The sequence below is a fragment of the Silurus meridionalis genome, chromosome 21, assembly GCF_014805685.1.
Source record: "Silurus meridionalis isolate SWU-2019-XX chromosome 21, ASM1480568v1, whole genome shotgun sequence".
Lineage (NCBI taxonomy): Eukaryota > Metazoa > Chordata > Actinopteri > Siluriformes > Siluridae > Silurus > Silurus meridionalis.
Window position 1 is genome coordinate 12,616,615 of NC_060904.1, and position 27,331 is coordinate 12,643,945.

Sequence of the window (27,331 nt, forward strand, 5' to 3'; positions counted from 1 at the left end):
AATGAGTGCAAATGTGCACTAAGGCAGGGTGTTGTGAGCTGCCAGCATATCCATTTGTAGCTCAGTGTGTGTTTATACTAGAACTGTAATGTAATGCCGTTCACTGTATCTGCTGTATCTACTAGAAATGGCACAGGCTGAGCAGTTTTTGGTGGTCGGCTCTCATCTTTAGAGCACATACAGGCTTCAAAAATATTTTTTGATAATGGTGGTAATGTGTTTGGTGAAAACTCCAACAGCAAAGCATGGAGTGTTAGGAAAGCAAATGTGTGTGCTAAGATAAGTGTGTATGTAATGATAATCTTGCTGTACATGTTTACACCCATTTACAACCTATCAGCGTTTTATGGTACGGAATCTGTTATCTAGACCATCATTGTGCTTGAGATGTAAGAGTTTGAGTCTTTGACTGTAGCCAAAAATATCTACTCAAATAATATCCATCCATTCTTCTTTACAGACCCTTCTTTACAAAAGCTGCTTTATGCAGCTTTTTATTATTAATATGACATATTGATTTGAACGCTTGCAATATTCAAATTTATACTGATTATTATTTATACATTCATATTTATTTGGATATTTATACATGTAATTATTCTGCATTTTTTAATCTCTTGATATTTTTCCAGCTTTAACAACAGATGAAAAATAATGTGTGTAACCACGAAGGAGCATGGGGAAAAAACACAATGCAAACATTCTCAAAAAGTAATAGCATGCTGTTCTTGTGTAATTCTGACCCTCGGTTGATCAGACATGCTTGTAACAGTTGAGCCCTTCTTTTGTAAGCCTACAGCTGTGCTCTGGATTACTGTTTCCATGTGAAAGCAGGCAGCCCCAAATAAGGTCCCATATAAGGTCACATGGCTCATAGTGATGATGTAATCAAAGAGGTTTCCTTCTCTCTGCTGTCTTCACATGCACAGAAAGAGTAGGACTGAGAGAGAGTGAGAGTGTGAGAGAGAGAGAGAGAGAGAGAGGAGGGAATGTGATACAAAAGAAAAAGGAGTGAAAGGTAACGCACTTTCACAGTCTGGATTTTGAACTGCTTACTGCAGAGTGTGTGTTCATGGTTAAGTGAGATCTAGCAAGTGGATGAATTGCAGGACAGCAAGACTTGAAAGCAGTCTGAGAAGAGAGGGGGAGAGGGAGAGGAAGCGAGAGAGAAAAAGAGAGAGAGAGAGAAAGAGAAAGGGTGGAAGCTGCCAAGAGCAGTGAAAAAGCACAAGGCCACGAAAGGAATCTCTCTTCATCATGGGCAAGTCAGGTAAGAAAACCTGGATTTATTATGAAATTTCAGATTACTATGTCACAGTTTTGTTATTTTTAATGAGAGTCTTTTTTACAGACAATCATGTATGCAATTATATTAAACTGGCTTGCTTTGTGTGTGAGATGGAGACCATAGGCACTGCATTGTTTAGCATCTAGTATGATGTAGTTGGTTTTATTAATAGGCCCATTAAGTAGCCATAATTGTTCTTACAAGGATGGATTGTTTAGCTTTTGGTGCTAAAGTCAAGTTTCGAAAATACATAGCTTAAAGTTACTTAAACCTCAAATCCTGCAGACCCAATGTGGCCAAAATGAGGCTTAGAAATGTCATGCCTTTATATAATATGATCTATTTCCCTTTAACTAACATGGCTCAGGTTATGGTTAAGTTTAACAACAAAAAAAAAGACATTATTGGTGAAGTATAAAATAAGTTTTGTAATTCTGTGTGTGTAACATGGGTGTGTGTCTTTACAGTGAGTGTATTGTCAACATGCAGTCACAAATCTGTGGGACATCGTACAATGGGGGTCCCTTGTACGAAATAGATAATCAGCGTTCTGGAGTACAAAAGTCCCCCGAATAAACAAATGTTAAGTGCAAATCTTATACTGCAGCTGTATCATTTATTATTGGGACTGTGGCTTTGTAATCTCTCTTTTAGCCTCAAAGACGTTCAACGAGGAGGTGCTGAAGTCTCACAACGAGTACAGAAAGAAGCATCAAGCGCCGCCAATGAAGCTCAGCAAAAAACTTTGCAGAGAGGCGGTGAGGTAAGACTGCTCACACAGTGTAATAGATTATTTTCCTGCCTGCTACTCTGATCACACTAACACTGGTCTGTTTTTGTTCCGTATCACCACCCACTTTGTTATTTCAGATATTCAGAGAGTTTGGCTAGCACCAGGATTTTAAAGCACAGTGTTGAATCCAGTAGAGGAAACTGTGGGGAAAATCTGGCCTGGGCATCTTATGATCAAACCGGTAAGAATACTGACTTAATGGGGGAAAAAAGTCTTACTGAGATTTTGTTCCAAACATGGCAAATGCTAATGTTGTTTAAACATGGCTGCACCTCCTCTTCACCCCTGTCTGCTCTTCCCTTTGCAACAGCTGGGACTGATTTTGTAGTGACACTCTCCATGTTAGCCTTGTTAATATGCTGACTAAGCGGAATGGAATGTCTGACCAGTCCAGGGTGATTCATAATGTGTGACAAACATACATTAAAGTTTAGAAAGAGTTTGAACAGAAACAAAAAGATTGTGTGAGCCTGAATATATAGTATATTTGTTGTCTTTATAGTGCAAATGAAATATATTTTTGTATGTTTCCTAAATGTTTGGTACGATGCGTTTACTTCATTGAGCATTTTTGCTGGCTCATAGGTATTTCTTTAAAATACAGTATGTTATAAGATACTGAGATATTGAGAGACTTGTGTACAGGGTTTTTCGTGTAGCCAGTTTATAAATATGAGGCCCTGTGTTTTTTCAAACACAGATTTTGCTTGAAAAAGCTGCTTTTAATTACCCAAACCAGTACATGGCAGCAACAGCGTATGCTATGTTTTGTCAGTTGCCTATGCTAATGCTACTTGAGGGATAATGTAGGGACATTTTAGGAAAACACTAAGTTAGTTGGTGGACTTGTAAATGAGATACATAATATTCACTATCACCCAGATGAGGATGGGTTCAGTTTTGAGTCTGGTTCCTGTCAAGGTTTCTTCCTCATATAATCTAATGACATTTTTACTTTTCTTTCTCACCTTTATTAGAGAAAAACATTTATGAATGTAAAAAATTAATTATTTTATGATTGTAAAAATGTTAAAAGTTATATTCTTAATTCGTGTACTATATTTCTCTAAAGCTGCTTTGTGATAATGCACATTTAAGCTTTATTTCATGAGGTGAAATTACTGCGTAAAGTGGTCTAGATCTTGTCCATATTTCCTCTTTCAGGGTGTGGTAGGAGTGCTTATAATTTGTAATTTCACAATATTGTGTCTTTTATAAGCATGTAAAAATAAAAAATAATCAACCATTTAATCGAACAAAGAAATGACTGATCCCAATGTAACATTTATATTACTTTTACTAAAACATATCTAAATGGGGTCTGAAGTCAGAAGGAATGCAACATGCATTTTTTGTACAAATCTTCGGTTAAAAGCTTAGATCCACCCAGATGAGGATGGGTTTCCTCTTTAGTCTGGTTCCTCTAAGTTTCTTCCTTATGCTATCTCAGGGAGTTTTTCCCTGCCACAGTTGCCACCGGCTCGCTCATCAGGGACAAACTTACACTCTAAAGAACATCTTATTCATTTTTATCACCACATTATCTGTGTAAAGCTGCGTTGAGACAATGTCCATTGTTTAAAGCGCTATTATAGTAATAGTTTTATGTGGTGATAAAAATAAAAAAATATATAATATAAGCGCCGCTATACAAATAAAAATTAATTGAATTAAAATTGAATTCAATCGTGACTTCAAATCTCAACACCATCAAGCTGAAACCCTTGAGCAAGGCTTTTAACCCTCAACTGCTCAGTTGTAAAAATAACTGTTAATTCGACTCTGGATAAAGGATGTCTGCCAAATGCCATAAATGACAATGGTATGTTAACAGTCAGTACTAATGTTTTTGCTGATAGGAAAGGATGTGTCTGATCGCTGGTATAATGAAGTGAACCAGTACAACTTTAACCAGCCTGGATTCTCCTCAGGAACTGGTAAGCATGCTCTTCAATTTAACCCTGAATTAGCTTGGCTTTATGATGGAAAATATTTTTTAATCCCAATAAGCTGAAGCTATCATTTGAAGAAAAAAGCAGCATTATATTTGACAAGTGTTTCCAGAAAGCCCCTCGCCCAGGATGTTCAATAAACAAAACTGTTCATGAGTAATATCTCCCAGCATACCACAAGCATTAAAGGCAGTTGGATTGTGTCACCTCTATCTTGGAACTATCTATTATTTGGTGATTTTATTAGCAAATCACCATGGAGACGAAAAAAGGGGAAGTTTAAAGGAAGGAAGCTGAGCAAGAGAACATTTTCAATGTGATAAATGCTATCCATTCCTTTTCACTTCCTCTCTTGATACGTAAATATTTTGCGCAGTTGCGCTTACGAAATCACTCTGACATTCTGACGCTCCTACTTCTAAGTAACTTATTTGTCATCCCTTATTCAGGTCACTTCACTGCGATGGTGTGGAAGAGCTCAAAGAAGCTGGGTGTCGGTAAAGCCGTTGCATCCGATGGCTCCACGTTTGTGGTGGCTCGCTACTTTCCTGCTGGGAATATCACTAATCAGGGCCACTTTCAGGCTAATGTCTTGCCTCCTAAGAGCTGATCCTGACATGAATGTGGAGCTAGAGGTCCATGGATTGTTAGGGCAGATTGAACACTGGTCTGAAAGCAGTGCATTGAAGCCTTACAGGGCTTTTTTTTTTCTTTTTTTTTTAAACACACTGATGCCTTACAGTTTAGTTGGCCTTAGAATGTTACATTTATTTTTAATACTAAGCTTAGTCCATGTTAAACCTGAAAATTGGAACATCTTTACAGTATTGTAAGATCATTCAGCTAATATAAGTGCCTATGTATTTTTAGACATGTAATTTCAGATAAATAATCCCCTAGTGCTCATACACAAACACACAGTCTCCTGTATTATAGTTAAAGGTGAAATTCAAGGGTAAGCTCTAGAAATGTCCACATAAATGGTTCATGGTGTTTCAGTTTAACGCTGAAGCACTGAACATAAGCCTATGGCATGTTTTCAAATGTTTCTCCTTTCCATTAAAGAAAAAAGCTAGTGTTTTGTCTGTATTTTTTCACGGTTGTTGTTTGAATGACCGACAGCACTAAACATTTAAACATGTCTGTGTGAGTTTGTCTTTCAGTTTTACATTTCATTCATAACACAGCAATGGGAGTTTTTTATATCTGTTGTTACTTAGAAGACGGAAATTTAAAAAACACTAGTCTTTGGCTAGTCTAACCATACAGTTGTGTTTTTTTTTCAATTCACAAATCTTTCATTCTGTATACTTCACAACAAAACACTTTGAACTGTACACATTATAACTTTTTGGACCACATGGCAGCGATAGACTTGACTTTAATCTAATACTTTGTTCTCTGTTTCTTCAACAACTGGTCTAGTATTACGAACACTATCTGCCAAATGCCGTAAATGTAATAAATGAATAAACCATATCTTTTATACAGTGGTGTGTCATCAATCTTTACTCCTAATGCTTGTGAATTCGTGAACTGCCGATTAACAATGAACAGCCTAAAATGCGTTACTGCATTTTATATTTTTTTATTGCATTTGCAAATTTTTTTTAAATCTGTTAATTTTCCGAACGACGTAAATAGGGTTGAGCCTATTTCAGGGAACTCTAAGCACAAAGCAGGGGACACCTTGGATAGGGTGCCAAACCATTACAAGGCCCATTGTCACACACTCTTTTTCAGCTCTATGTGTCTCTTCCCCAAACTGTTAACATGACTTTAAGGCACACAACTGAATGTGGTAGAATTATATTTTCCCTTCACTTGAACTCGGAGACCCAAACCTGTTCCAGCATGACAATACCCCTGTGCACCAGGCCAGCGCCATGAAGATATGCTTAACATGGGTTAGAGTGGAAGGTCTTGAGTGGTCTGCTATAGAGCTCTGATGTCAACCCTACTGAACACCTTTGGGATAAAATGGAATGCTGAATACACCCCAGGCCTCCTCCCCCAACATCGGTTCCAGACTTTACTAACACCCTACTAACTCCCCCAACTTAGGAGGTGTGAGGCAAATGTTCTTAATATTTGAACATTTTAAACAAAAATTAGTAACAAGCATCCTAATTACACTGGTTTCTGTGATTTCCTCCATCTCACAAGAACATGACAGAATGTGCATTTCTCTATGCTAATCTGCGCAAAGTGTAAATGAGTGTGAATGCACATGGACATGGTGACATACAATAGACTTGTGTCCACTCCAGGGTATTTATCCTTTTTATGCACATTGTTCCATGAATAAAGCATAGACCAGGAGTAGGTAGTTACTGAAGATCGAACTATGAATGAATAGATATCATGGTCTTATATATTGTGTGTTTAAAACAGGTCTTTGACACAAATTCTAGTTTTGCCATCACCGAAATTGAGCCATTAGCAAAGGATTATATATATATATATATATATATATATATATATATATATATATATATATATATAATACAGTTTTTCTCAGTTGCTTTTAAGCATTTCTCAGATCAGAAATTAGTTCTCAAAACTACTTCTTTAACCTCCACATCATGTAGTCACTTCTGCACATCATAAAAGCATTACAAGTGTCTGCTGTTTTCTACATTATCATTTGTTTGTCATTTTTATCAAAATATATTATATTACAATCTTGAATCGTCTTAACCCCCAAACACATCTGAGCATCAGTCATTGAATGAAATATTGTTAGAGCAGTTGTCATCATCTGTCAAGCTTAACTTCCTATAAAACATTAGATTGATGAATTGTGCAGATGAATCTTGAATTTTACTAGTGACAGCGAGTAATGGCATCAGATCAACCAATGATCAAGTGGTTCTCTAAAACAGGTCAAAGGTGAATCTTGTGAACCTTCAATTAAAGACTCTATACAGACAGAGCAAAACAAATAATTATAAATTCTGAAAATGGATGAACAACCAAAAAACGAACGAAAATCTTTAAATTATAGTAAAAGTGTCAATCCTGTCTGTCTGGTCTCTTGCAATCAAAATAAATCAAATATGCAAAAATGAACACTTGAACACAACATTTTGTGCATTGTCACTGTGATCCAAACATAAGTTTATATCAAGAAATTCTGAAACTGCAGCGTCATACTGACAGCATGACTAAACATTTTGATGATTCTGTTTGTGAACAATGAAAAAGGGACTTTTCATTCTGATGGGAATGAGATGTTCCTTGACACAAATACTTAATTTTGAGAGAGAACTAAGGATTTCAAGAAAAGTACATCCAATGTATTGGGCTTTGTACAAATTGTTATGAGAATGCACTTACTGGTTTGCAAATAGTAAGTATGATTAGAGAAATGCTCCAAAGCAACTGAGAAAAACTGTAAATGAATGTACTACTGCAGTCGCAATTTGATCAAAGCAACAAGAATTGTATATTTGATGTGCACATGTGACTAAATGACGTGGAGGTTGAACAAGGAGTTTTGAGAATTTCATTTCTGATCTGACAAATGCTCAAAAGCAACTGGGAAAAACTGCAAATGTAGACATGCATCAAAAATATCACAATTATTACACTGTGTGGGTGACTTTCAGATAATTAAATATATGAAACGACAAACAGGTCAGTTTTTATAGAGTTTATTTAGCAGGTAAGGGGCATTGACGGTATGTTGCAGCATTACTGGGAAAGGTTGATGGGAATGCCAGGAAGAAAAGCTGGGGCAGGCAAGACCTCTTCTATCACATGGTTAGCTCCTGAAGATAGATAGATAGATAGATAGATAGATAGATAGATAGATAGATAGATAGATAGATAGATAGATAGATAGACAGACAGACAGACAGACAGACAGACAGACAGACACTTTGTGAATAAGAAATTTTGTAGAAGCCTTTTTGAATAATCTCCTGTAACAGTATTATATTTATAAAAAAAAAAAAAAAAAAATCATATACATGTTTATAAGATGATACACTATAAAAAGAAATATTCTTACCATAATAGCATTGACAATATCGTTCTTGTTGTGACGTAGTGCGCGGACAGCTTTAGCGCGAGCCACGTTAGCTTGTGCCATTACCAGCTCTATATCTCTCTGTTCCAGTCCACTCTCATCCACCTGATTGAGAGATAGTCATAAAATTATTTGTTCATTTTAGGCCAGTGGAGACATCGGTGTAATAGAGGTGGCCAAATGGAATTGTTATGCTATGTGAGGTTAAGGACAAAGACCATGCCCACAAGATTGCTGGTAATCTGAATAAAATCTTTCCAAACTCCATTCGTCATCATGCCAATTACATTTCAATAAACATCATGAGCATCAAGTTACTAAAAAGCTATTGAAAAGATGGTGTAATTTCTTTACCTCCTCTTCTTCCTCGCTCTCCTCTTTTATTGTGAGGCTGGGCATGATGTCAGGGGTCAGTGGTGATGGGTCAAGGGGAACCTTAAATTTCTCCGCAGCAGCCTTGTGAACTTGTTGTGACAGGTCCTCAATCTGTAATGGTGTAATGGATAAATGTTTTTTTGATGTATTTGAGGCATAATTTACAAGCCTACACTAAAGTTAATTGTTCTTGTCAAAAAGTACTTGTACTAGGGTCATCAAATGTTTAAATAAAATTATTGCAACTGAAAGCAGATTTTTGGACCAGAGATTGACCACAGCCTTCAGAAATATTAGGTAAGATCCCATTTTTCTATGAAATTAAAGACAGAGAAACATATGTTTATTCTGTGTCAGATTTAAAATATGAATTCACAGTTAAAAATGGAAAATGGTGGTGTGTAAAACAATAAAGCAAGACATTTTAAATGGTCTTATTTAAAGACAAAAATGTAATATATATATCTATACACACACACACACACACACACACACACACACACACACACACATACATATATATACTGTATACATACATATATATATATACTGATGTAGATGAGGTGCTCTAGGTCAAAGCTCTATAACAACCCACTTAAGTTCTTTCACTACAACCTATGTTACCCATGGGTACAGGGGCATTGTCATGTTGAAACAGATTTGGGACTTCTGGTTCAAGTGAAAGGAGAATTTGATGCTATCACATCCTATACAATTGTGTGCCTCTAGCAATTGTAAAACGCTTCTGTAAAAGGACCACATATGGCTATATATGTATTTAGTTATTTAGTTATATTCATGTTTTTAGAAATTTTTACCTTCACATGAGGTTTAATTTTAATAACCACTGGACAAAAGTTGCAAAAATGATTAAAAGCTAACAAAAATGCTAACCTTAGCCTCCCCAAAGACTATGTAGATATCTGATGCAGGGCTTTTGAAGACATCTGGGCGTGTGATAACAAACAGGATATTCTTGGACTTCCGGATAGTGATCCGTGTTACTCCGTGGATCTGTTTTAAGCCAAGCTTAGACATAGCCTAGAAAAGACATCCAAACCAAAACAGAAAAATATATATTTTTAGCAAAAAGAGCAAGAACAGGCATTATTGTAAGAGAAATATTGTTATAAGGCTCTAAAAGTTGAACCTTTCGTGTACCTTTCGTGCTTTTTTCTCACTTCGGCTCTGCTTAGTTTTGCTCACTGACTCATCATTTGTAGCATGTGATATCTGAGAGAGGGCGAATCAGATACACTTTGTTATAAATTCATTTTTCTTGCATGCAGCTTGTTTCATACCGGCATCTACACATATGTGTATGAACACATATTATAAATAAACTACATAAAGACATATTATAGACATACTTCTGGGTCTGAGGTTTTTAAGAGGCTTCTGCTTGGTTCTTCCAGCTCAGGAATTGATCCATCACTGTCAGTTTCATTACATGAGCCCACTTTGTAATTGAAACATAGGGATAGATAGAGACAGTGTAAACTTTTTGTAATCAATGAATTAGTATAAGTGACTCATGCAAGTTAAAAAGGCATGATTATTAAAAATGAAATATTGAGCTCATGCATTTTCAGTAAGACAAAAAAAAATAATACTTGTATTTTTTAAGGAGAGATCCTCTTCTTTTGAGTCTGTTGTTCTGTAGTGGATTGAACTCCCATCCTGGTGATCAATGTGCTTTTCAGGTGGAGTCTGCCGTGCTTGCACCGGGATATTTAAAGCAGAGGTGATACATGGTAATATCTCTCTGTCATTGCTCAAGTCTGATTGTCTGTGAGCAGGACTACACTCTCTGTGTCCTATACATCGAGTAGGGCGGGTTTGTGTACGTTTAGGTGACTCTGGCCAGTGTTCCATACATACTGCTTAAAAGAACAAAAAAAATGCATCAGTTGTTTTATTGTTAAGGGTAACCATGTATATCCAGATATTAATTCGGCATAATATTGCTTCTGTACATTTAACAAACAATAGTGCAGTGATTTCAAATAACACACACCTTCTGGTTTCTCTTGTCTGCAGGTTTTTGATTGTAAGCCTGACTGCTCATTCACATTTTGATGCGTATCCTGTATTCTAAGTGAGACCGATGATTCTTTCTCAGACTCAACATCTGGCTGTTCCACATTTATCGCTCGAAGAGGGGTCTGTGATGCATGTCCATCATTTAGTGCTGTTTTGGTATGAGTGAGGAGACTGTGTATTTGAGAACTGGTAAATGAAGCCTGGGACTCTTGTATAGGTGCAGGAAGGTCCTCATCCAGCACATTTGCGGATGAGGAAGGAGCCGGAGGTCTGCTGAGTTTAAAAATTTCTTCTACAAAAGTAGACCTGACCTCGTTTTCACTGGCATCTTGTGTGCTTTTGTCTGATTCCAGTCCTTCTGAGGGGCCAAGATTAAGTGCTTCTTTTTTATCTGAATCACCAAGAACATTTGAGTCAGTAGAACTCAGTGATTCTCCCAAATTAGGGTTTGTCTTAAGAGTATTGGAGCTGGAGACTGCAGGGTGGAGTATAGTTTGTACTGGTGTTTGATGATTGGTTTTCTCTCTTCTAGCATCAGTTGTGTGTATTTGTTGTTGAGGTTCCGGAGTACTGTCTTTGACGTCTTCCTTTTTCTCCAGGGCAGCAACTGTTCTGCTGTTGTCAGTGTTTTCTGGACCAGAGCTGACAATAGTGGTATTCGGTTCTATTTTTTCTGATTCAGAGTTATTTGATTTCTGTGAGACTTTAGTCACCTGTTTGCTCACTTCTAAAACATAACTTTTTTCTGTGACAATTTCATTTTCTGCCTCTTTAGGACATTTTTCCACATCTTTCTTATCCTCCTCTTCTTTGAGTGAAGTACATCCCTTTCTTTCAGTCTTTGGTTCAATTTCTTTGTGAGCCACTTGACTACCAGAATTAGGCTGATTTTCACCTTTTGTAATGTTAGACTGTAATTGTCTGGTATTTAGATTTGCCACGCCACTTGTAACCCCTTTATTAGAGCAGGTAGCTGTTTCCTTGTGTATCGGAGACTTGTCAGAAGATTTCCTTCTGTGTTCAAATTTGCCAAATGAGCCCCCTTCGAGTTTAAATACATCCTTGTTCTCTAATACTACCGAATGTGTATTTTCCATGCACATTTTTTTTGAGGGTTCTGGAATTTTTGTGTCCCTCGGTTTGTCTGATATTTGATTTGCTGAGTGGGGCCCACAGAGATCATTTTGTTTGTAAGAGTTGGTAGAACCTGCAATCAGTTCTTCATCGTGTTCTTGAGCTGAATCAAGAACTTGCTCCTCTTTAGGCAAAATGTCAGGACATCCGTCTATAAACATTTGTGATGTAGGTTCCCCAGGTATGTTAAACTCTGTGTCAGTGATTTGGTCTTTTTCATCTTTCTCATTGGGTGAAAGGATATTTAAAGGTATACACATTGATTGTACACCTGGGATACTGGGCGAACAGCTCTTTTCTTGGTTGTTCCATGTGGTTTCCTGCTTTTTTCCTGGATGGCATTGTATAAGTGCGTTATTGTCTGGACTCTGGAGGTTGTTTGCATCATCTTCACCTCCTCCTGCCTCTGAAAGGTCCTCAATGGATTTCCAAGTGGACAGATTTGACTCCAGCATACTAGCCTCATTATTTTCCATCTTTTCTGGCAAGTCACAATAGCTGTTGTTGTCTTCAAGGTCACCCATGATGTTATCTTGAGCCGAAAGGTTGGGAGCTACAGATAGCCCTTTATTGTGCAGCGTTCCAGCTATCTCACACATAAGCAAATTCTCAGGCCTAAAGTTACAGCATGTGTCTAAAGACAAGGGCTCTTCTGGCACCCAATCCTCAACAGAAACACTCTTTTCTGTTATGCTATTTCGGGAGTTCTCCTTCTTTGGTGAGATGGCGAGAATGCTGTAAGTAGAAGAGGACATATTTAAAGAGCCAACGCATCCTATATCCTCTGTGCTGGGTTGATTTTCGGTCAGGTTGTCTTGGTCAAGAGACTGTTCAGTTGGGGAAATATCAGCCGGAGTTAAGTTATCTGGTACTTCAGACAGTTCGGGATAGGCACAAACTGGTATGTTTGTGGGGCTACAATCATCTTTAGGATAGGACAACAAAGGGACTCCCTTGTTGAGATCATTAGTTGCTGTCTCATTAAGCTGGAGTGAGGTAATAATGAATTCAGAGTTATTTCCATTTTTCTGATCTAGATCTTTGTCATCTTGAATATTTATCTTATTGTCTGTGCCTGCTGCTGTGGCACCAAGCACACAAAGTATAGGTTTAATGTAGGTCTCTGAAACTTTAGCTATTTCTTCTGAGCTCGCTTGATTTCCTGAGCTTTGAATTTTTGTATGGACACTTTGTTGAGCCTCCACACAGAATGCGTTGTCTGTTTCTTCATTTTTCAGATCCATTATCTGCTTATTCTCTTCAATTAAAGAATCCCTTGAAGAATCGAGTTTCTTTGCACATTCTGCCTTTGAATTAAGTGTGCTTATGTTTTCAGTACGTGTCGTGCTTAAGTCTTCAGCATGCGCCGTGCACACTGAAATATGTTCTTGAACTAATACATTCAATGGCCCAGAAGATCCAGAGGAAATCTCCATTTCACTCTCACTTCCAGAGGATTCTGGTCGTGCATGGCTTATTGACTGCACAAGGTCTTCTTGTGCAGGAAATTGCTGTGCAAGCTCGGCATGTCTCTCTGTACTGTACAGGTGATCATCTTCATCTCCATTGCAAGACGTTGAATCAATTGACTCCTGGGTGTCATCCTGATAAGCAAATGACTCATCTACACCATCATTTATTGAGATCTCAGAAAGTGAATTTAGGAAGGAGGCCGATGTATCCTCTTCATTTGGATCATTAGCACCCCTTGCTACAATCTTCAGGGCGTCAACATGCTGCTCCAAATCACTGTTATCATTTATGTCCTCATCTTCATCATCATATTCATCCACATCTCCCTCTTCCTCTCCAGCAGCATATGCATCAACATCATTTTCTGGTTCATCTTCTGTAGGGAATAATGTGATTTCCATTGAATCTGCCTGAAAAATTAAGCTGGCATGAACTGGTAGCATAGATGCAGGAATCATCCCCTCTCCTAAAGGTCCATCATCCCTGGAGCACCCATGGAAAAGTAGAGCAGAAGAGCCCATCTCACTATACAGGCTGTTATTATCAGTGTCTGAAATCTCTGATGAGCAAGTGGCAGGGGTTAGACTGCCTGTCTCAAAAGTGGTTGAAGCTGCTGCCTGCTGGTGACTGAAGGGAGAAGAACATGCCAAATCTGAGGGAAAATCCTCTTCAAGGCTTAGAGGGGCATTGTGTCTGGCAAAGTGCTCTGAGATACAGTCATTGAAGTCCATCTCTAGCCCCTGTTCTGTGTCATCTAAAGACTGTAATATGTCAGTGGCACTTGGAATTTCGGCCTTGACTAAGGTGACCTCGGATCCTCCTCCCTCAAGTTCTGATGTGGTTGTGGTTCTACCACTGCTGCTTCTGTGTGGTGAAACATTCTCTGTCACCCAGTGAGGCCTGCAACTCTCTCTTTTTATCTGTTCCTCCACATGTTCCTCACTCTCATCTAGCTCTGGCATGACAGGTTTACAGAGGCAGTGCTCCCTTTCATCTCCCAGCTCATCCCCAATCTCAGAAAGAGAGCCCACATAGCAGGCAGGGACCTCCTGCAATTCAGCTTCAGCGGTTAGATTAGGCGAACAAGAGTGAGAAGTGCCAGAATTATAAGAGGAAGTCCAACTGCCACCTTCAGCAGTAATGTAGGATCCGGAGGGAGAAGTGGGAGGGGAGCACAGATCAGACTCATCTGTTGGTGAACCCGGACCTGTGCTTGGATTGCCTGGTTGCCATTGTTGCTTAAGATGTGAACAATAGGCCATCTTAATCGGGGTGGACGGGGCTGTGTAATAACGATCTGGGTCAAGTCCAGGAAGAACACCAATGCGTTGAGGATCAACTGGATAGGAGGGCTCGGAGAAGGACAAGGAAGGCACTTCACCCTGAGATAGTGACACTGTGTCTCCTTCATCATCTGGGAAAAAGGTGCAGCTTTCGGTTAGCCCAGTATCTGCTGATTTGGTTTCTAAAATTGGGCATTCAAGTAGCTGATCTAGACTTTTCTCTTGCTCAGGGGCTGTCTTGATCTGGTCTGGTTTTTCAATCTCTTGACCAGTATCAAGTTTAATTTTTTCCTCTACCATCATCTGTCTCCCTACCAGAAGGGTATCTGAGTGTGGTGGTTCTGAACTGGCTGATTCTTTGCTTGTCTTTTTTTCCTGAGGCACACCAGTCTGTGTCTCCAGGTTTTTCAGTAATGCTTCTTGTCCCATAACAACCCTTGCATCCATGGACTCAGGTTCTTGGTAGTCGCTCTCCACTTCAGATCCAGTTAGAACTTTAATCCTCTCCATTTTTACTGGCCCCCTTCTGCATCCACCTTTACCAAACCGCCCGGTTAGCCGGCCTACAGTGCGCTTATCTGATTCAAAGCTAGCACCCTCTGGTTGAGGTCGAGTAGAAGTGTTTGGTTTAGACATGACTAAGCGAGGTCCAAAGGGAGAGGTGCATTGTGGAGAGAGCTTGGGTGGAGTGCTCGGTGATGGGCTGGAGGCACTGTCAGTTGGAGTTGAGGCTGTTGAGCTTGAGGTTTGCCTGGACAAATCTGAAAAAGAGGGAGATTTAGGAATTTCTTTAGGAATTTAGGAAATACATAAGCAATAAGTTTGCTTATGTGTCATCTTTGGTAAATCATAACATAATCCTTTGTATAACGCTATATGTGGTCTTGTACATTTTTATCACTTCCTGATGCTGCAGACATGAATGCATACTCAGGAATTCCTCCAAAATGTCACATCAAATATTCAGTATATGACTTGGAAAGGTCAGCCACAATGAAAGAAGTCTCGCTGAAGTGCTTTCGGCATTTCATTGAAATAAAATCAATAGTAAATCACAAACGTTCTTTAGGTTTACTGACTTTCTTGTACTATCACTGAGTTTTTCAATTTATAGAACATTAAATCAACATATTAATATCAATGATCAAAAGACCTGATGCCACATTTCAACTAAATCTATTTACAAACCTACTATATAAGTATAGCACTTAGTAGTTATCTATTTCGTTAACAGTCACAATGACTAATGTTGATAGGATTTAAATAAATGATTTCAGTCTTTAAAAAATAAAAAATAAATACATTTTAAAATTTACAGCCTAAATTTGGAGTTAAAACTCTGGAGGCGGTAGCTCAGTGGTTCAGGCATTGGACTCAGGGAAGGATCAGATCAAATCCCAGCACCACCAAGCTGCTACTGCTGGGTCCTTGAGCAAAGCCCTTGACCCTCAAATGCTTAGATAAGTTAAGTAAGTCTAGATAAGGGCATCTGCCAAATGCCATAAATGTAAATGTAAAACTCAAAAGGTCTCAAGACCCTTACTTTTTTAACGAAATAAATATTAGAGTAACATTAAAAAACCTACAACATTCTTTCAATTTTGGTCCAGGCATTACGTATGAATTTGGGCTACACACCAGCAGCTTTGTAGCGATAATTCCTAAAGAAGGCTATTTGAATTATCTCATCACTCTAGAGGGTAGTGATTGTGTAAGGAGCTTAGTTAGATAGCGAGAAACAGCAATTAAAATGCCTGTTGAAGAACTGCCTCATTGAAGTATTTCCTCATTCTGCATGCAAGGCAAACCTAGACTGACAGTACTGACAGTAAAAGGAGGAATCTAATTTACCATCAGCAGAATAGTCGTGCAAGCGCACACACAGACAGTGTAATTTATTGTGTGTACAGAGGGAAAAACCAACATAAAGTGGTTTAGTAAGGTTCTGGGCTTCAATGCAACTTTGATGTGTATTATTCAAAGCCTCCAGTGATATTGATGTGGAGCATCATCTGATAATTCAAAATCTCCCATAAATGTTTAACTGAATCGAGATCTGGTTGAAGAACTCGATCTTTTCTCAGAAAAGGGTTTTATGTCTTGTTTATGTGTAAACTATTTACCCAATATACTCTAAAACAAGTTGCAGATCACATACAAAGGCTAGTAATTTAAAGATGTCATTTGTTTGGTTTGATGGCTTTGGTTTATCTAACATTAAGACCTGCAGATACCTGAATAATTGCGCGGTATTTATATGATACACAAACATGAACAGACACAATCAACACCTTCGTGTGAGATTTAGAACAAGGTCACAGGCGGAAACAGTCTGCAGGCAAGCTAGTTTCTGGGCTAGTCTAAAAATAATCAGGGGTTGCCAGGATCTTGTTTTAGAGTGAATGATCTAAATAAAATTTCTGCCAAATAAAATAAGATCAGATAAGATAAGATATAAATTTATTCGTCCCACAGTGGGGAAATTTCTGTGTAAAAATTAGGCTATGGCAAACTTAATATTGTTACCTTAGTGTTCTATCATACACCAGCAATGTTTTTCGGGTTTACGTATTTTGTGGTTATTCAGATTGTGGTTGTCAGGTTGCTATTTGTTTCTCCCAGCTAGTGTGTGTCTTTGTGCGTATGTGAGCCAGATAGCCTCTCAGCTCTGCCAGTGTATACGTATGTTTGCTATGGGTTGTTTGTTGTGCTTACTCATGATGCGAAATGATTACATCATTCTGTCACACCCGGCACACGGAGCAACTGTTATTTCGTAGCATGAAAAACAGTATAATGTTGTTGCCAGATTGTGTGTATGTTTGAGGGGTAGCAAAAGAATAAAAGAAAAGACTTCCTGTTCTTATAAAACCACACTGCTAATGTGTGGGTTGCATTTGCTCATGGAGTGCACAAACAGATGCAGCAGTCTCTCTCTCTCTCTTTCTCTCTCTTCCCCTCTTTGTATGCATGACCTCTTTCTTGGATGCCCTTCCCTACCAAACCCCTGCAGCTTACAAAACAGAATGTGCACAAGGTGTAAGGCAATAAACAAAAGATTTCCGTTGTTTCTGTCCACAAACCTAAACATAAATATTAAAACTAGACTCAGTCAAATCTCTCTGACATTCAGCACGGCATTGATTGGGCAATTTTTTTTTTTTGCATAGTCATCGTATCTGCAAAATTTTTATAAAACAGTAACCATTAAAAAACCCACACATTTTAGTTGTACAACACAATACGATTCCTGGTATCTTCTACTCAACCACTAGTAAATATGCTACTGTGTAGGCGTAACATATTCTCTCCTCCCTGTCAATCACAGCGACAGCCTGCGACACTCATAACCATTCATAGTCACCTGGGAGCAAAAGTATGAGGAAAAGTAAGTTTGACTGTGCTGTGCTATGATACAGAATGAGTATCAGTTGGGAAAAAATTTAAATGTGGTTGCCTAGCCTAGGGAAAGCACATGTTAGGCTTGGCTCTAAGTAAGAAATTGTGGGAAACACCCCCAAGAAAGGTACAGCAACAGAGAATGTCCAAAAAAGAAACTGGTTTTATGCTGTAAATAATATTCCCAAAAAATGTGTTGGAATGTGTTGGAAAGGTTTAATGTGTTGGAAAGCAACCCATAGCTCAAAAAACTGTGTTCTGGATGGAAGTATGCCTTAATCACTCTTTGTTTCTGATTACAAAAGATAAATAGCAGCTGGTTGTGAAATTCACTGGAAAGATCAAACTTTTAGCTCTAGCAGTATCTCAAGACTGTTTTAGGGTTGGGCAGTGCATTATATCACCAGGTATCATCAAGAGCGTATTAAGAATGTTGTCAGAATATTACACACAAAAACACACTGAAATGATTGCTGTTTCAAAGTCTGTCCATCTTTACCAGCTTAATACTGTGTTTCCATTGATATTGTGTGAAAAAAGTATGATAGATCCATGAATAATCCCTTTTACACAGCACAGTTCTATTTTACACTGCGTATGACGTGTCTACAAAGCAGACTGAAAATTATCAACAACAACTGAGATCACTTCTTGGGAGCATGTCACTTTGATGTGACATGGCTGTATCTCTCACGTCCAGAGAAATAACAGCTTAAGCTTCACTTCTTCACCGGCTTCTGCGTATTTCTCTTATATCTGAAGTGCTGCTGTGCGAATTAGTCCCATCTCTGCTAAATATACTCCATAATTACAAATAAAACATTACAAAAATAATTTAGTCCCTTGCATGCTAGGGAGAATCAACATTATGCTGATATCACATGATATTCAGATTCCTCAATGCTTACCTTTTCTTACTATTTTTCTTACTATTTTTTATAATTAATATCTTCTATATATATTTCTTTCTTTCCTTAATTTTGGATGTTGTAAGCTCTGTTTTCATTCTGCAATTTTTTTTAATTTTTTTCAATTTTTTTGCTCCAGACAGTCATAGTACGTGAATTGTGCATGTGAAAAATAACCACAATTTTATTTTAGTTCTATTTCATACAGCTTCTCAAACCTAATGTGTGTGTGGCTCCAAAAATAAAACACATACTGTACCAACAAAGAGAAGGAGTCATTGAATCTCTACAAAGAGCTCACAATATTTCAGGCATCTGGGTTTAATGTACATTTATGTAAATGTAACGTACATTAATGTAAATTGCACTCCAGAAATTGCACTCCAGAAATGAATATTGCTTTGAAAAAATAAATGTATTTATATGATGCCATAATTATTCATGGGTGATGTGAGTCTGTTACAGGTCCTTTGTAAAACTTTGTGAAATACTGTGTTCACATTACAGTAGACGATTGAGACATAATGATTTATTTATTTAATATTTGAATAATTATTTATTTGTTGTTAGCGATTTGTTATTTGGATGTTTAGCAAGAATTAGCAAAAAGCATACATGCCCAGCATACACTTCCACCAAATACGGCTTCCAGATTATCCTCCAATCTATACGTCCTCAACTGACTGTGTGATGTAATGAGCCACGTTAGATTAAAAGGTCAAACAAAAGCAGCCAAGATCTATTTACGTTGCACTTGTCACTCCACTCTAGTTCGTCATAATGGCCCCCTTTTAAAGACCCCTTGCTTTAAAAAAAGCTAAAAGCTTTTTTTTTGGTCTTTTCAATGCAACATAATATGTGAATGTACGGTCAGATCACATTACCTTGGATGAAATAGGATGCTGAAAGAATTCCCAAGTGTCAGTATAAATTCGAAAGAAGCCATTTTCATGGATTGAAAGAAGCTGCTTTTTTTATTTTAGTATAGTTCATTTCTTTTAAATGCTTGATTGTTTTTGTTTTTTTTACAACCATCTCATCTTAGAACTACTGAAGACGCATTAGTGCTATGCATTACTCTAAGTCTGTGTTATTCCACTGAGGACTATCTGCTCATCTCATCTAATTTGCTCAGTACGCTAAAGATAGTGGTGACACACTGGCACAAGAGAGATTATTTTTTAGGCCACCTCACACACTCACACGCTTGTGTTCTGCCATCATTTTGGATGCTTTATACACCCTGGTCATCTTTAAGATTGACCTCAATTATAGCTGCATTCGGAAAGTACTCCCTTGTTGTTTACTGCAAAACAAAAATCTAGAGTCTAGTGTTTATATATATATATATATATATATATAAATTCACGTCACATACATATCATTTACACAAAGATATTAAATATACTTAATCTGAGATGCTGTATCACTGCAGCAACAGCACAAAGCAAGAATGCTACTGCCCCAAATAATTCTTATGCAAAAAAAAAGCCATTTTTATGCATCAACATCATATTTTTACAGCAGGCATTTGTTTTGGCCACTTGTTTCTCAAGCTAGGGGTCCTCAGTGATGCTGTGTCATGCTCTGGATGTATTACAGCATCTCTTTTGGGACAATGCTGATGCTGTTTCAGGGTGCGGCCAAACGCAACCTCTCTCTCTCTCTCTCTCTCTTTCTTATTTTACCCAGAAACTGCACACTTCCTATAGAAAGCATCCACTCTTCTCTTTTAGACACAAGACATTTCTCTGCTCACATCACTAACAAGCTGCACACTTTCACAAACATTACCATAATCCCAAACTCTCCCATGCAATCATGATAAACGCCAAACACACTTCTTCGATTTATCGCTTTCTTTTTTATCTTTCCCTAATTCATGTTGTTTCATATGTCTCACCTGGTAGCTCTGCATCCGTGTCCAGCATGCCTTGTGTATCCCCAGGCATGTTGGTCCTTACCCAGCCTCTGACGCACTTGTTAGAAATGGAGGACAGGAGCTCACGAGGCTGCAAATGAGTGCAGGGTATGTTGCTGAGATGCTTGGCTGCTGAGTGTGTTTATGTGTGTGGGAAAGAGAGAGAGAGAGAGAGGCTGCAGAAGGATGGGTGGAATCTGAGAGAAAGCTGCAGTGCTCCCACTGAATGCAGCGAGTCCTCAGCCCAACCCCTCTCCCTCTGTCTCTCTCTCTCTCTCTCTCTCTCTCTCTCTCTCTCTCTCTCTCTCTCTCTCTCTCTCTCTCTTTCCCTTTCCACCTGCAGTCTCACAACCTCTATCTCCTTTTGTAACACCCTCCCTCACTTTATATCTCTACTCCCCTCACTCTATCTTTCACTTACTCTCTACTCCTTGTCTCTTGCTTTTTTTTCTGCATATCCTCTGCTTTGCTATTCTACAGCCTCTTCGTCCTTCTCTTCTCACTTGTTCTATCACTCAATTCTTCCACCCCCCCTTTTGCTCTTTTAAGCAAATGGATGTTGGACGATGATGTCAGCAGATTTCTACTGTGTATGTAGACCGCTGTCTTGCTGGAGGACACACAGAGAAAAATGATGAAGATGTATATGATAGTATTATACATGAGTCTGGGAAAAACTTTATCTTCCTACTTTTGGTAAAACAATGCCAAGTGAAAGAAAGGGGAAGGTTTAGGTTTGGAACAGTTTAATTAGTTTGATAAGGACGAAAGGATTGCATGATTTGGACAGATACATCTAAAGATGCATTTATAAACAAATGAATGATCATAGAAACCCATTACACTGTAGTGACTACAATTCAATGAATCATTTGATTATTATTGACTGAATATTATTCTATTATGACTTTTTTTTTGCCAAATACATACAATTATTTATTGTAAATAAATGTTTAAAGGTATTTTTTAGGGTTTTTACAAAGCTTACTGACTTTAAGCACAATAGATATGGGGGAAAAAGCACACAGAATGATAGACATGATCTCTTTCTAGCTTTTGCCAGAAGATTTATGCAGCCTATCATCAACCCAGTCTCACAGAAATATTAACATATGGTATTATATGGCATCATACTATATGCACAAACGTTTGTGGACACCTGATCACAAGATTGGCATGTGCTTTTTGAATGTCCTATTCCACATTTAGTCCCCATTTGCTGTTATAATAACCACTCTTCTGGGAAGATGTTCCACTAGATTTTGGAGTGTGCTTGTGGAGATTTGTGCTCATTCAGCCACAATGTTAGCAAAGCCAGGTACTGATGTAGGGTGAGGAGGACTGGGGTAACATCATTCCAATTCATCCCAAAGATGTTCATAGGGTTGAGATCATTATAACGGGCCACTCAATATGTTCAGATCCAATCCATGTAAACAATATCACCATAGAGCTGGCATTGTCATGCTGGAACAGGTTTGGTCCTCCTAGTTTAAGCAAAGGGAGAATTTTATGCTACCACATCCAAAGACATCCTATACAATTGTGTGCCTCCAAATTTGTGGTAACAGTTTGGGGAAAAATGACATATGGCTGAAAAGTCAGGTGTCCCAATACTTTTGTCCATATAATTTCTGAAGCACCTCTGATATGGGGAACATAATTAACATATTACAAGATGTTCAATCAAGCTGTTTAAATAAGATGTAATGGATAATGTTATATCTGTTAATATTGGGGCACAATCTCCAATACAGAGAATTCATGTGAAAGTTATATTTTTGATATGCAACATAGGATTGATACCTAATGTTTTGTTCTCAGGCTGGTTATTATAGAGTGACACACCTCCTAAATATGATCTTTATTTAGGGTAATATTTTTCATTCACCTTCTATGCATATCATCAACTGGGATTGAGAAGGAACATTTTATTTAGTCTTTAGATGCATTTTTGAAAACGATTGTCCAAGCGTTAAAATAAAAAATAAAAGTAAAGCTTGTTGCTTTGATCAAATTGCAAATGTTTTGGTACATTTTTTACAGTTATTCTCAGTTTCTTTGGAGAGTTTCTCAGATCAGAAATGAAATTTTCAAAACTACTTGTTCAACCTCTACATCATTTAGTCACTTTTGCACATCATAAAAACAATTTCTTGTTGCTTTGAGCAAATTGCGACTGCTTTAGTACATTCATTTAATTCGATTGTTTACAAGTGTCTGCTGTTTCCTACATTATCAGTTGTTTATGTTCTGGTTGATCAAAATATATTATACAGGTTTTACCCAAATAGTCTTAACCCCTAAAACATCTGAGCACCAATCAACTGCTTCTCTAAAACAGGTCAAAGGTGAATCTTGTGAACCTTCAATTGGAGAGTGTATACAGACAGAGCGAAACAAAGAATTACAATTCCTAAAAATGGATGAACAACTTAGGAGCAAAATGGTTAAACCAGTTGTCAGAATCTGTTAAGCTTAAAATTATATTAAACCTTTTTGGTAAATGTTTGTTGAATTGATAAAATGTGCAGATGAATCCTGAACGTCACTAATGAAGGCAAGTTTATGGCATCAGATCAATCGATGATCAACTGGTTCTCTAAAACAGGTCAAAGGTGAATCTTGTGAACATTCAATTGGCAACAGAGCTAAACACAGAATTACAATTTCACTATTAAAATACAATAAATGTTTGAATCCTGTTTGGTCTCTTGCAATCAATATAGATCAAATATGCAATCAAATAAATACATTTGTGCTAAATTCATAGATGCCAAACAGAAGAAATTCAGCCTTGTGCATTTTCAATCATTGTGTCCCAAACCGTAGTTTATATCAAGAAATTCAGAAAATGTGCAGCGTCATACTGACAACATGACTAAACATTTTAATGATTTTGTTTGTGAACAATGACAAAAGGACTTGTTATTCTAATGGCAATAATCTGTTCTCAATATTTCCGAGATGAACTAAGGATTTTGAGAAAAGTACAGGCGTTTGCAAGAAATTGAATGTTTTGTGCTGTTTGCACAAATTGTATTAAGAAATGCACTTACTGGTTTGCAAAAGCCTCACAATTTATTTTCAAATAATTTGTAGTTCTAGACAGAAACAAAAGTATGAAAAATGCATCTCTGTTTAAATATTTATGAACCAGCCTTTATATTATATTCAAGTTTTCCAATCTCATATCATGATCCATCACTGTTGCTAATATCTGAATTATTCCTTTAAAACACCTGCCACCTAAATGTGTCCATAACAAATCTTTTTCCTCAATGCATTCGCAATGGGACGCTGTAGTCCAGCCACTGAACCATTCTCCATGTTTCCACAGCAACTGAGCTGTGTTCACAGCATCTTTAGAAAAGAAAATACGTATGTGGAAAATCCGGATTTTCCCCAAGAACTCTTTTCACTCCCTGTCTTTCAGTTTCTTTTCTGAAACCTTTCTAGAGGAAATCTGCAGAGCTCTGCCCAGCTTTCTATTCTGAAGTCTCGGTTTAGCTTTACTGGAAAGTCCCTAGACTTCTTCCCTGTCTCTCCCTCTCTCTCACTACACACACACACACACACACACACACACACACACACACACACACAGATCTAATTAATTGTACCACATGTATAGGCCTGCCTAAACCTCTATTTTCTTATGCGATATTGATTAAATTCTCACCTATCATGCCAATTCTGAATTCTCTGCAGTGCTAAGTCAATTAGCTTTGTGAATAATTAAACACACACACAAATAACACACAATGAGCATGATCACATGCAGGCTCATCTTTACATCATCAGCCTATGAGATTGTCAGCTGTATAAAAAAGCAGTATTGAGAAGTGTAATTTCTTCTTAATGTTGTCATATTGATTTTTGCACCAACAACACAAAATAAATGATCCAGGCATGCAGGAGCATCTTGGTATCGTGTTTTCTTCTTCTCTGCCATATATTATATTATTTATACTCATAAAGTCAATTCATCAGTGAATTGTTTAGCGAGTGGTGGTTCTTCTGCCAAATTTGTCTTCTTGTTTTATTGCCATCGCAGTTTTTCTCAGCTGCTTTGGAGCATTTCTTGAATCTCAAAACAATTTGTACAAGCAGCACAATACATTGGTTTTTTAGCAGAAGCCTGTATTTTACTCAAAATAGTATTTGATTCAATGAACAGATCATTGCCATTAGAATAACAAGTCATTTTGTCATTGTTCACAAACAAAATAATTAAAATGTTTAGTCATGTTGTCAGTATAAAGGCTCAGTTTCACTATTTTCTGATATAAACTACAGTTTGGATCACAATGATTGAAAATGCACAAGGCTGAATTTTTTCTGTATGGTATATATGAATTTCAGCAGAACAAATTTATTTATTTTGATTGCATATTTGATTTATATTGATTGCATGAGACCAAACAGGATTCATACTTGTACTGTATTGTTTGTTTGTTTCTTAGTTGTTCATCCATTTTTAGAAATTGTAATTCTGTGTTTTGCTCTGTTGCCAATTGAATGTTCACAAGATTCACCTTTGAACTGTTTTAGAGAATCAGTTGATCATCAGTTGATCATCGGTTGATCTGATGCCGTAAACTCGCCTTCTTTAGTGAAATTCAAGATTCATCTGCACAATTCATCAATTCAACAAACATTTCCCAAAAAAGGTTTAATATAATTTAAGCTTGACACATTCTGACAACTGGTTTAACCATTTTGCATTTAATGACTTATGCAATGAATTGAAATGATTGCATGAGACCGAACAGGATTCACACTTTTACTGTACTGTAATATTGTTTGTTTGTTCCTAAGTTGTTCATCCATTTTCAGAAATTGTAATTCTTTGTTTTGCTTTGTCTGTATACACTCTCCAATTGAAGGTTCACAAGATTCACCTTTGACCTGTTTTAGAGAACCAGTTGATTATTGGTTGATTTGATGCCATTCACTTGCATCATTAGTGAAATTCAAGATCTACACAATTCATCAATTCAAGAAACATTTACCAAAAAAAAGTTTAACAGAAATTTTAAGCTTGATAGATGATGACAACTGGTTTAACCATTTTGGATTCAATGACTTCTGTCATGAACTGATGCCGAGATGTTTTGGGGATAAGACCATTTATAATATGTTTTTAATAATGTGCACAAGTGACGAAATGACATGGAGGTTGAATAAGGAGTTTTGAGAATTTAATTTCTGATCTCATTTTGTGCACAGGGGCAGGGTCATGCTGGAACAGGTTTGGGATTCCTAGCTGTTATTTTGAGAGAAATGTTAATGATACATCCTGAAAATGTGTCTTGTGACTTCCGGCTTTGGGTGCTACGGGGTAGGACGCAACCTTGGAGTCTCTTGCAAAATGTAATTATTTCTGTCGTTTTGGCACTTTTTAAAAATATCTATATTAAGATTATTATTATATAATAGTAAGGTATTGTTTTTTTTTAAATAGAATATCCTCCTAAAGTTATTAAAATAGTAGCAGCTCAGCTCTATCATAGAGGCCTGTTTCTCCTGCTGGGACCTCGGTACCTTGTTGAACCATACTGCGGCCAGTGCTGACCTACCATTTAACATCATGGATTTAAAATCCAAATTTCAAATACCTCTACACCATTTCTCTTTCCATTCACATCATGAAAAAACAGTTTAAACCCCCCTTCAATGTTCCTGGCCTTACTGTCTACCACTTGGTCTCCTGAACACACATGTCTACCTTTCTCCTCTCCATCATATCAGTTAACTCTCTCCCTTTACCAGTCCTAGTACCAACACCTACAGTGCCCACCCTAACCTCCACTCCTACACTTCTCCTATGCTGTCTCTGTAGACGTTTTCCTCCTCTCCTTCTCCTCCTTTGGTCAGCAATAGCCCAATTTCCACTGGTACACTGGCTAACAACACCTGTGGCGGTCGTTGGTAACCCAGGTGATCCGCATATTTGATTTGGCGCATGTTTACGCTGGATGCCCTTCCTAACGCAACCCCTCATTTATCCAGGCTTGGGACCAGCACTAAGAGTACACTGGCTTGTGCAACCCTAAGGGCTGGATTGATCATATGTATAATGACAGAGGGAAAACAGAGGTCATGTTTTATTCAATATATATATATATATATATATATATATATATATATATATTTTTTTTTTTTTTAACATCGATCCTCTTGGATCATGGTAAAAGCGATGCACGAAATGATGTGTTTGGTTTCTTTGTTTGGGTTGCCATGGCATACAAGGCTCTTTCATGGATTTTAGTAATCCATCCTTTTGTCCCACTTCTCCACTTGTACCTGTCTGATCTGAGGGCTCTCAGCGAATGGCTGTGCTAAGCAGATTTCACATAAACCCCAGAGAGAAAAAAGACTGAATGGTTGAGGATGATGAAGGGATCCTTGTTAACATGTAAGGGGTCTGATGAGGTGGCAGAGATAAACTCTAAACATCACTCTTTAGAGATATATGAAGAAGAAAAAAAATCAACATTGACAAAATTTTAAATAGCTGATCAAATTTAGCAATTTCCATTCAATCTTATATTTTAATTGTCATTGTGGAAGGTAACACTACAGAAATAGTTGTACTACCAAATGCTACCGGATGTTTATGCTATCTAGGAGGAAAAACATACTTTAGACTATATAGCGTAAACAAAATCCATTCGACTTGATGCATTAATGGTTGAAGGTTCTGGAGGAACGTTGTCTCATTTC

At 37.6% G+C, this 27,331-nt stretch overlaps 2 protein-coding genes across 3 annotated transcripts; one reads left to right on the forward strand and one right to left on the reverse strand.

Annotated features, from left to right (window-relative positions):
* The first annotated feature begins 916 nt into the window (after positions 1–916).
* Positions 917–5,523, forward strand: glipr2l (GLI pathogenesis-related 2, like). Its single transcript, XM_046877277.1, has 5 exons — positions 917–1,270; positions 1,943–2,051; positions 2,159–2,262; positions 3,941–4,018; positions 4,483–5,523. Exons 1-5 carry the CDS (start codon positions 1,258–1,260, stop codon positions 4,641–4,643), a joined length of 465 nt encoding a protein of 154 aa, XP_046733233.1. The 5' UTR covers positions 917–1,257; the 3' UTR covers positions 4,644–5,523.
* Positions 5,524–7,673: 2,150 nt separating this feature from the next.
* On the reverse strand, positions 7,674–20,890 carry nacad (NAC alpha domain containing). Of its 2 annotated transcripts, none has more exons than XM_046834056.1 (9): positions 20,585–20,890; positions 10,459–15,135; positions 10,055–10,324; positions 9,812–9,900; positions 9,603–9,674; positions 9,336–9,482; positions 8,421–8,552; positions 8,049–8,171; positions 7,674–7,806 (listed from the first exon to the last, which is right to left on the reverse strand). In XM_046834056.1, the coding sequence occupies exons 1-9, from the start codon at positions 20,631–20,633 to the stop codon at positions 7,792–7,794; spliced, it is 5,574 nt and encodes a 1,857-aa protein (XP_046690012.1). In that variant the 5' UTR covers positions 20,634–20,890; the 3' UTR covers positions 7,674–7,791. The 2 variants fall into 2 exon arrangements, with proteins under 2 accessions (XP_046690012.1, XP_046690013.1); XM_046834057.1 differs by having other exon boundaries at positions 10,055–10,321; positions 20,585–20,889.
* Between the last annotated feature and the right edge of the window lie 6,441 nt (positions 20,891–27,331).

Excerpts from the sequence above, each read along its gene's own strand:
- nacad (XM_046834056.1), bottom strand. The coding sequence starts at position 20,633 with ATGCCTGGGGATACACAAGGCATGCTGGACACGGATGCAGAGCTACCA. Across the intron at positions 10,325-10,458 it reads CAGACAAGAGAAACCAGAAG|CAGTATGTATGGAACACTGG; the intron begins GTGTGTGTTATT and ends TGTTCTTTTAAG. Across the intron at positions 9,901-10,054 it reads TCTCTCCTTAAAAAATACAA|TGGGCTCATGTAATGAAACT; the intron begins GTATTATTTTTT and ends TCAATTACAAAG.
- glipr2l (XM_046877277.1), top strand. Across the intron at positions 2,263-3,940 it reads GGCATCTTATGATCAAACCG|GAAAGGATGTGTCTGATCGC; the intron begins GTAAGAATACTG and ends TTTTGCTGATAG. Across the intron at positions 4,019-4,482 it reads TGGATTCTCCTCAGGAACTG|GTCACTTCACTGCGATGGTG; the intron begins GTAAGCATGCTC and ends TCCCTTATTCAG.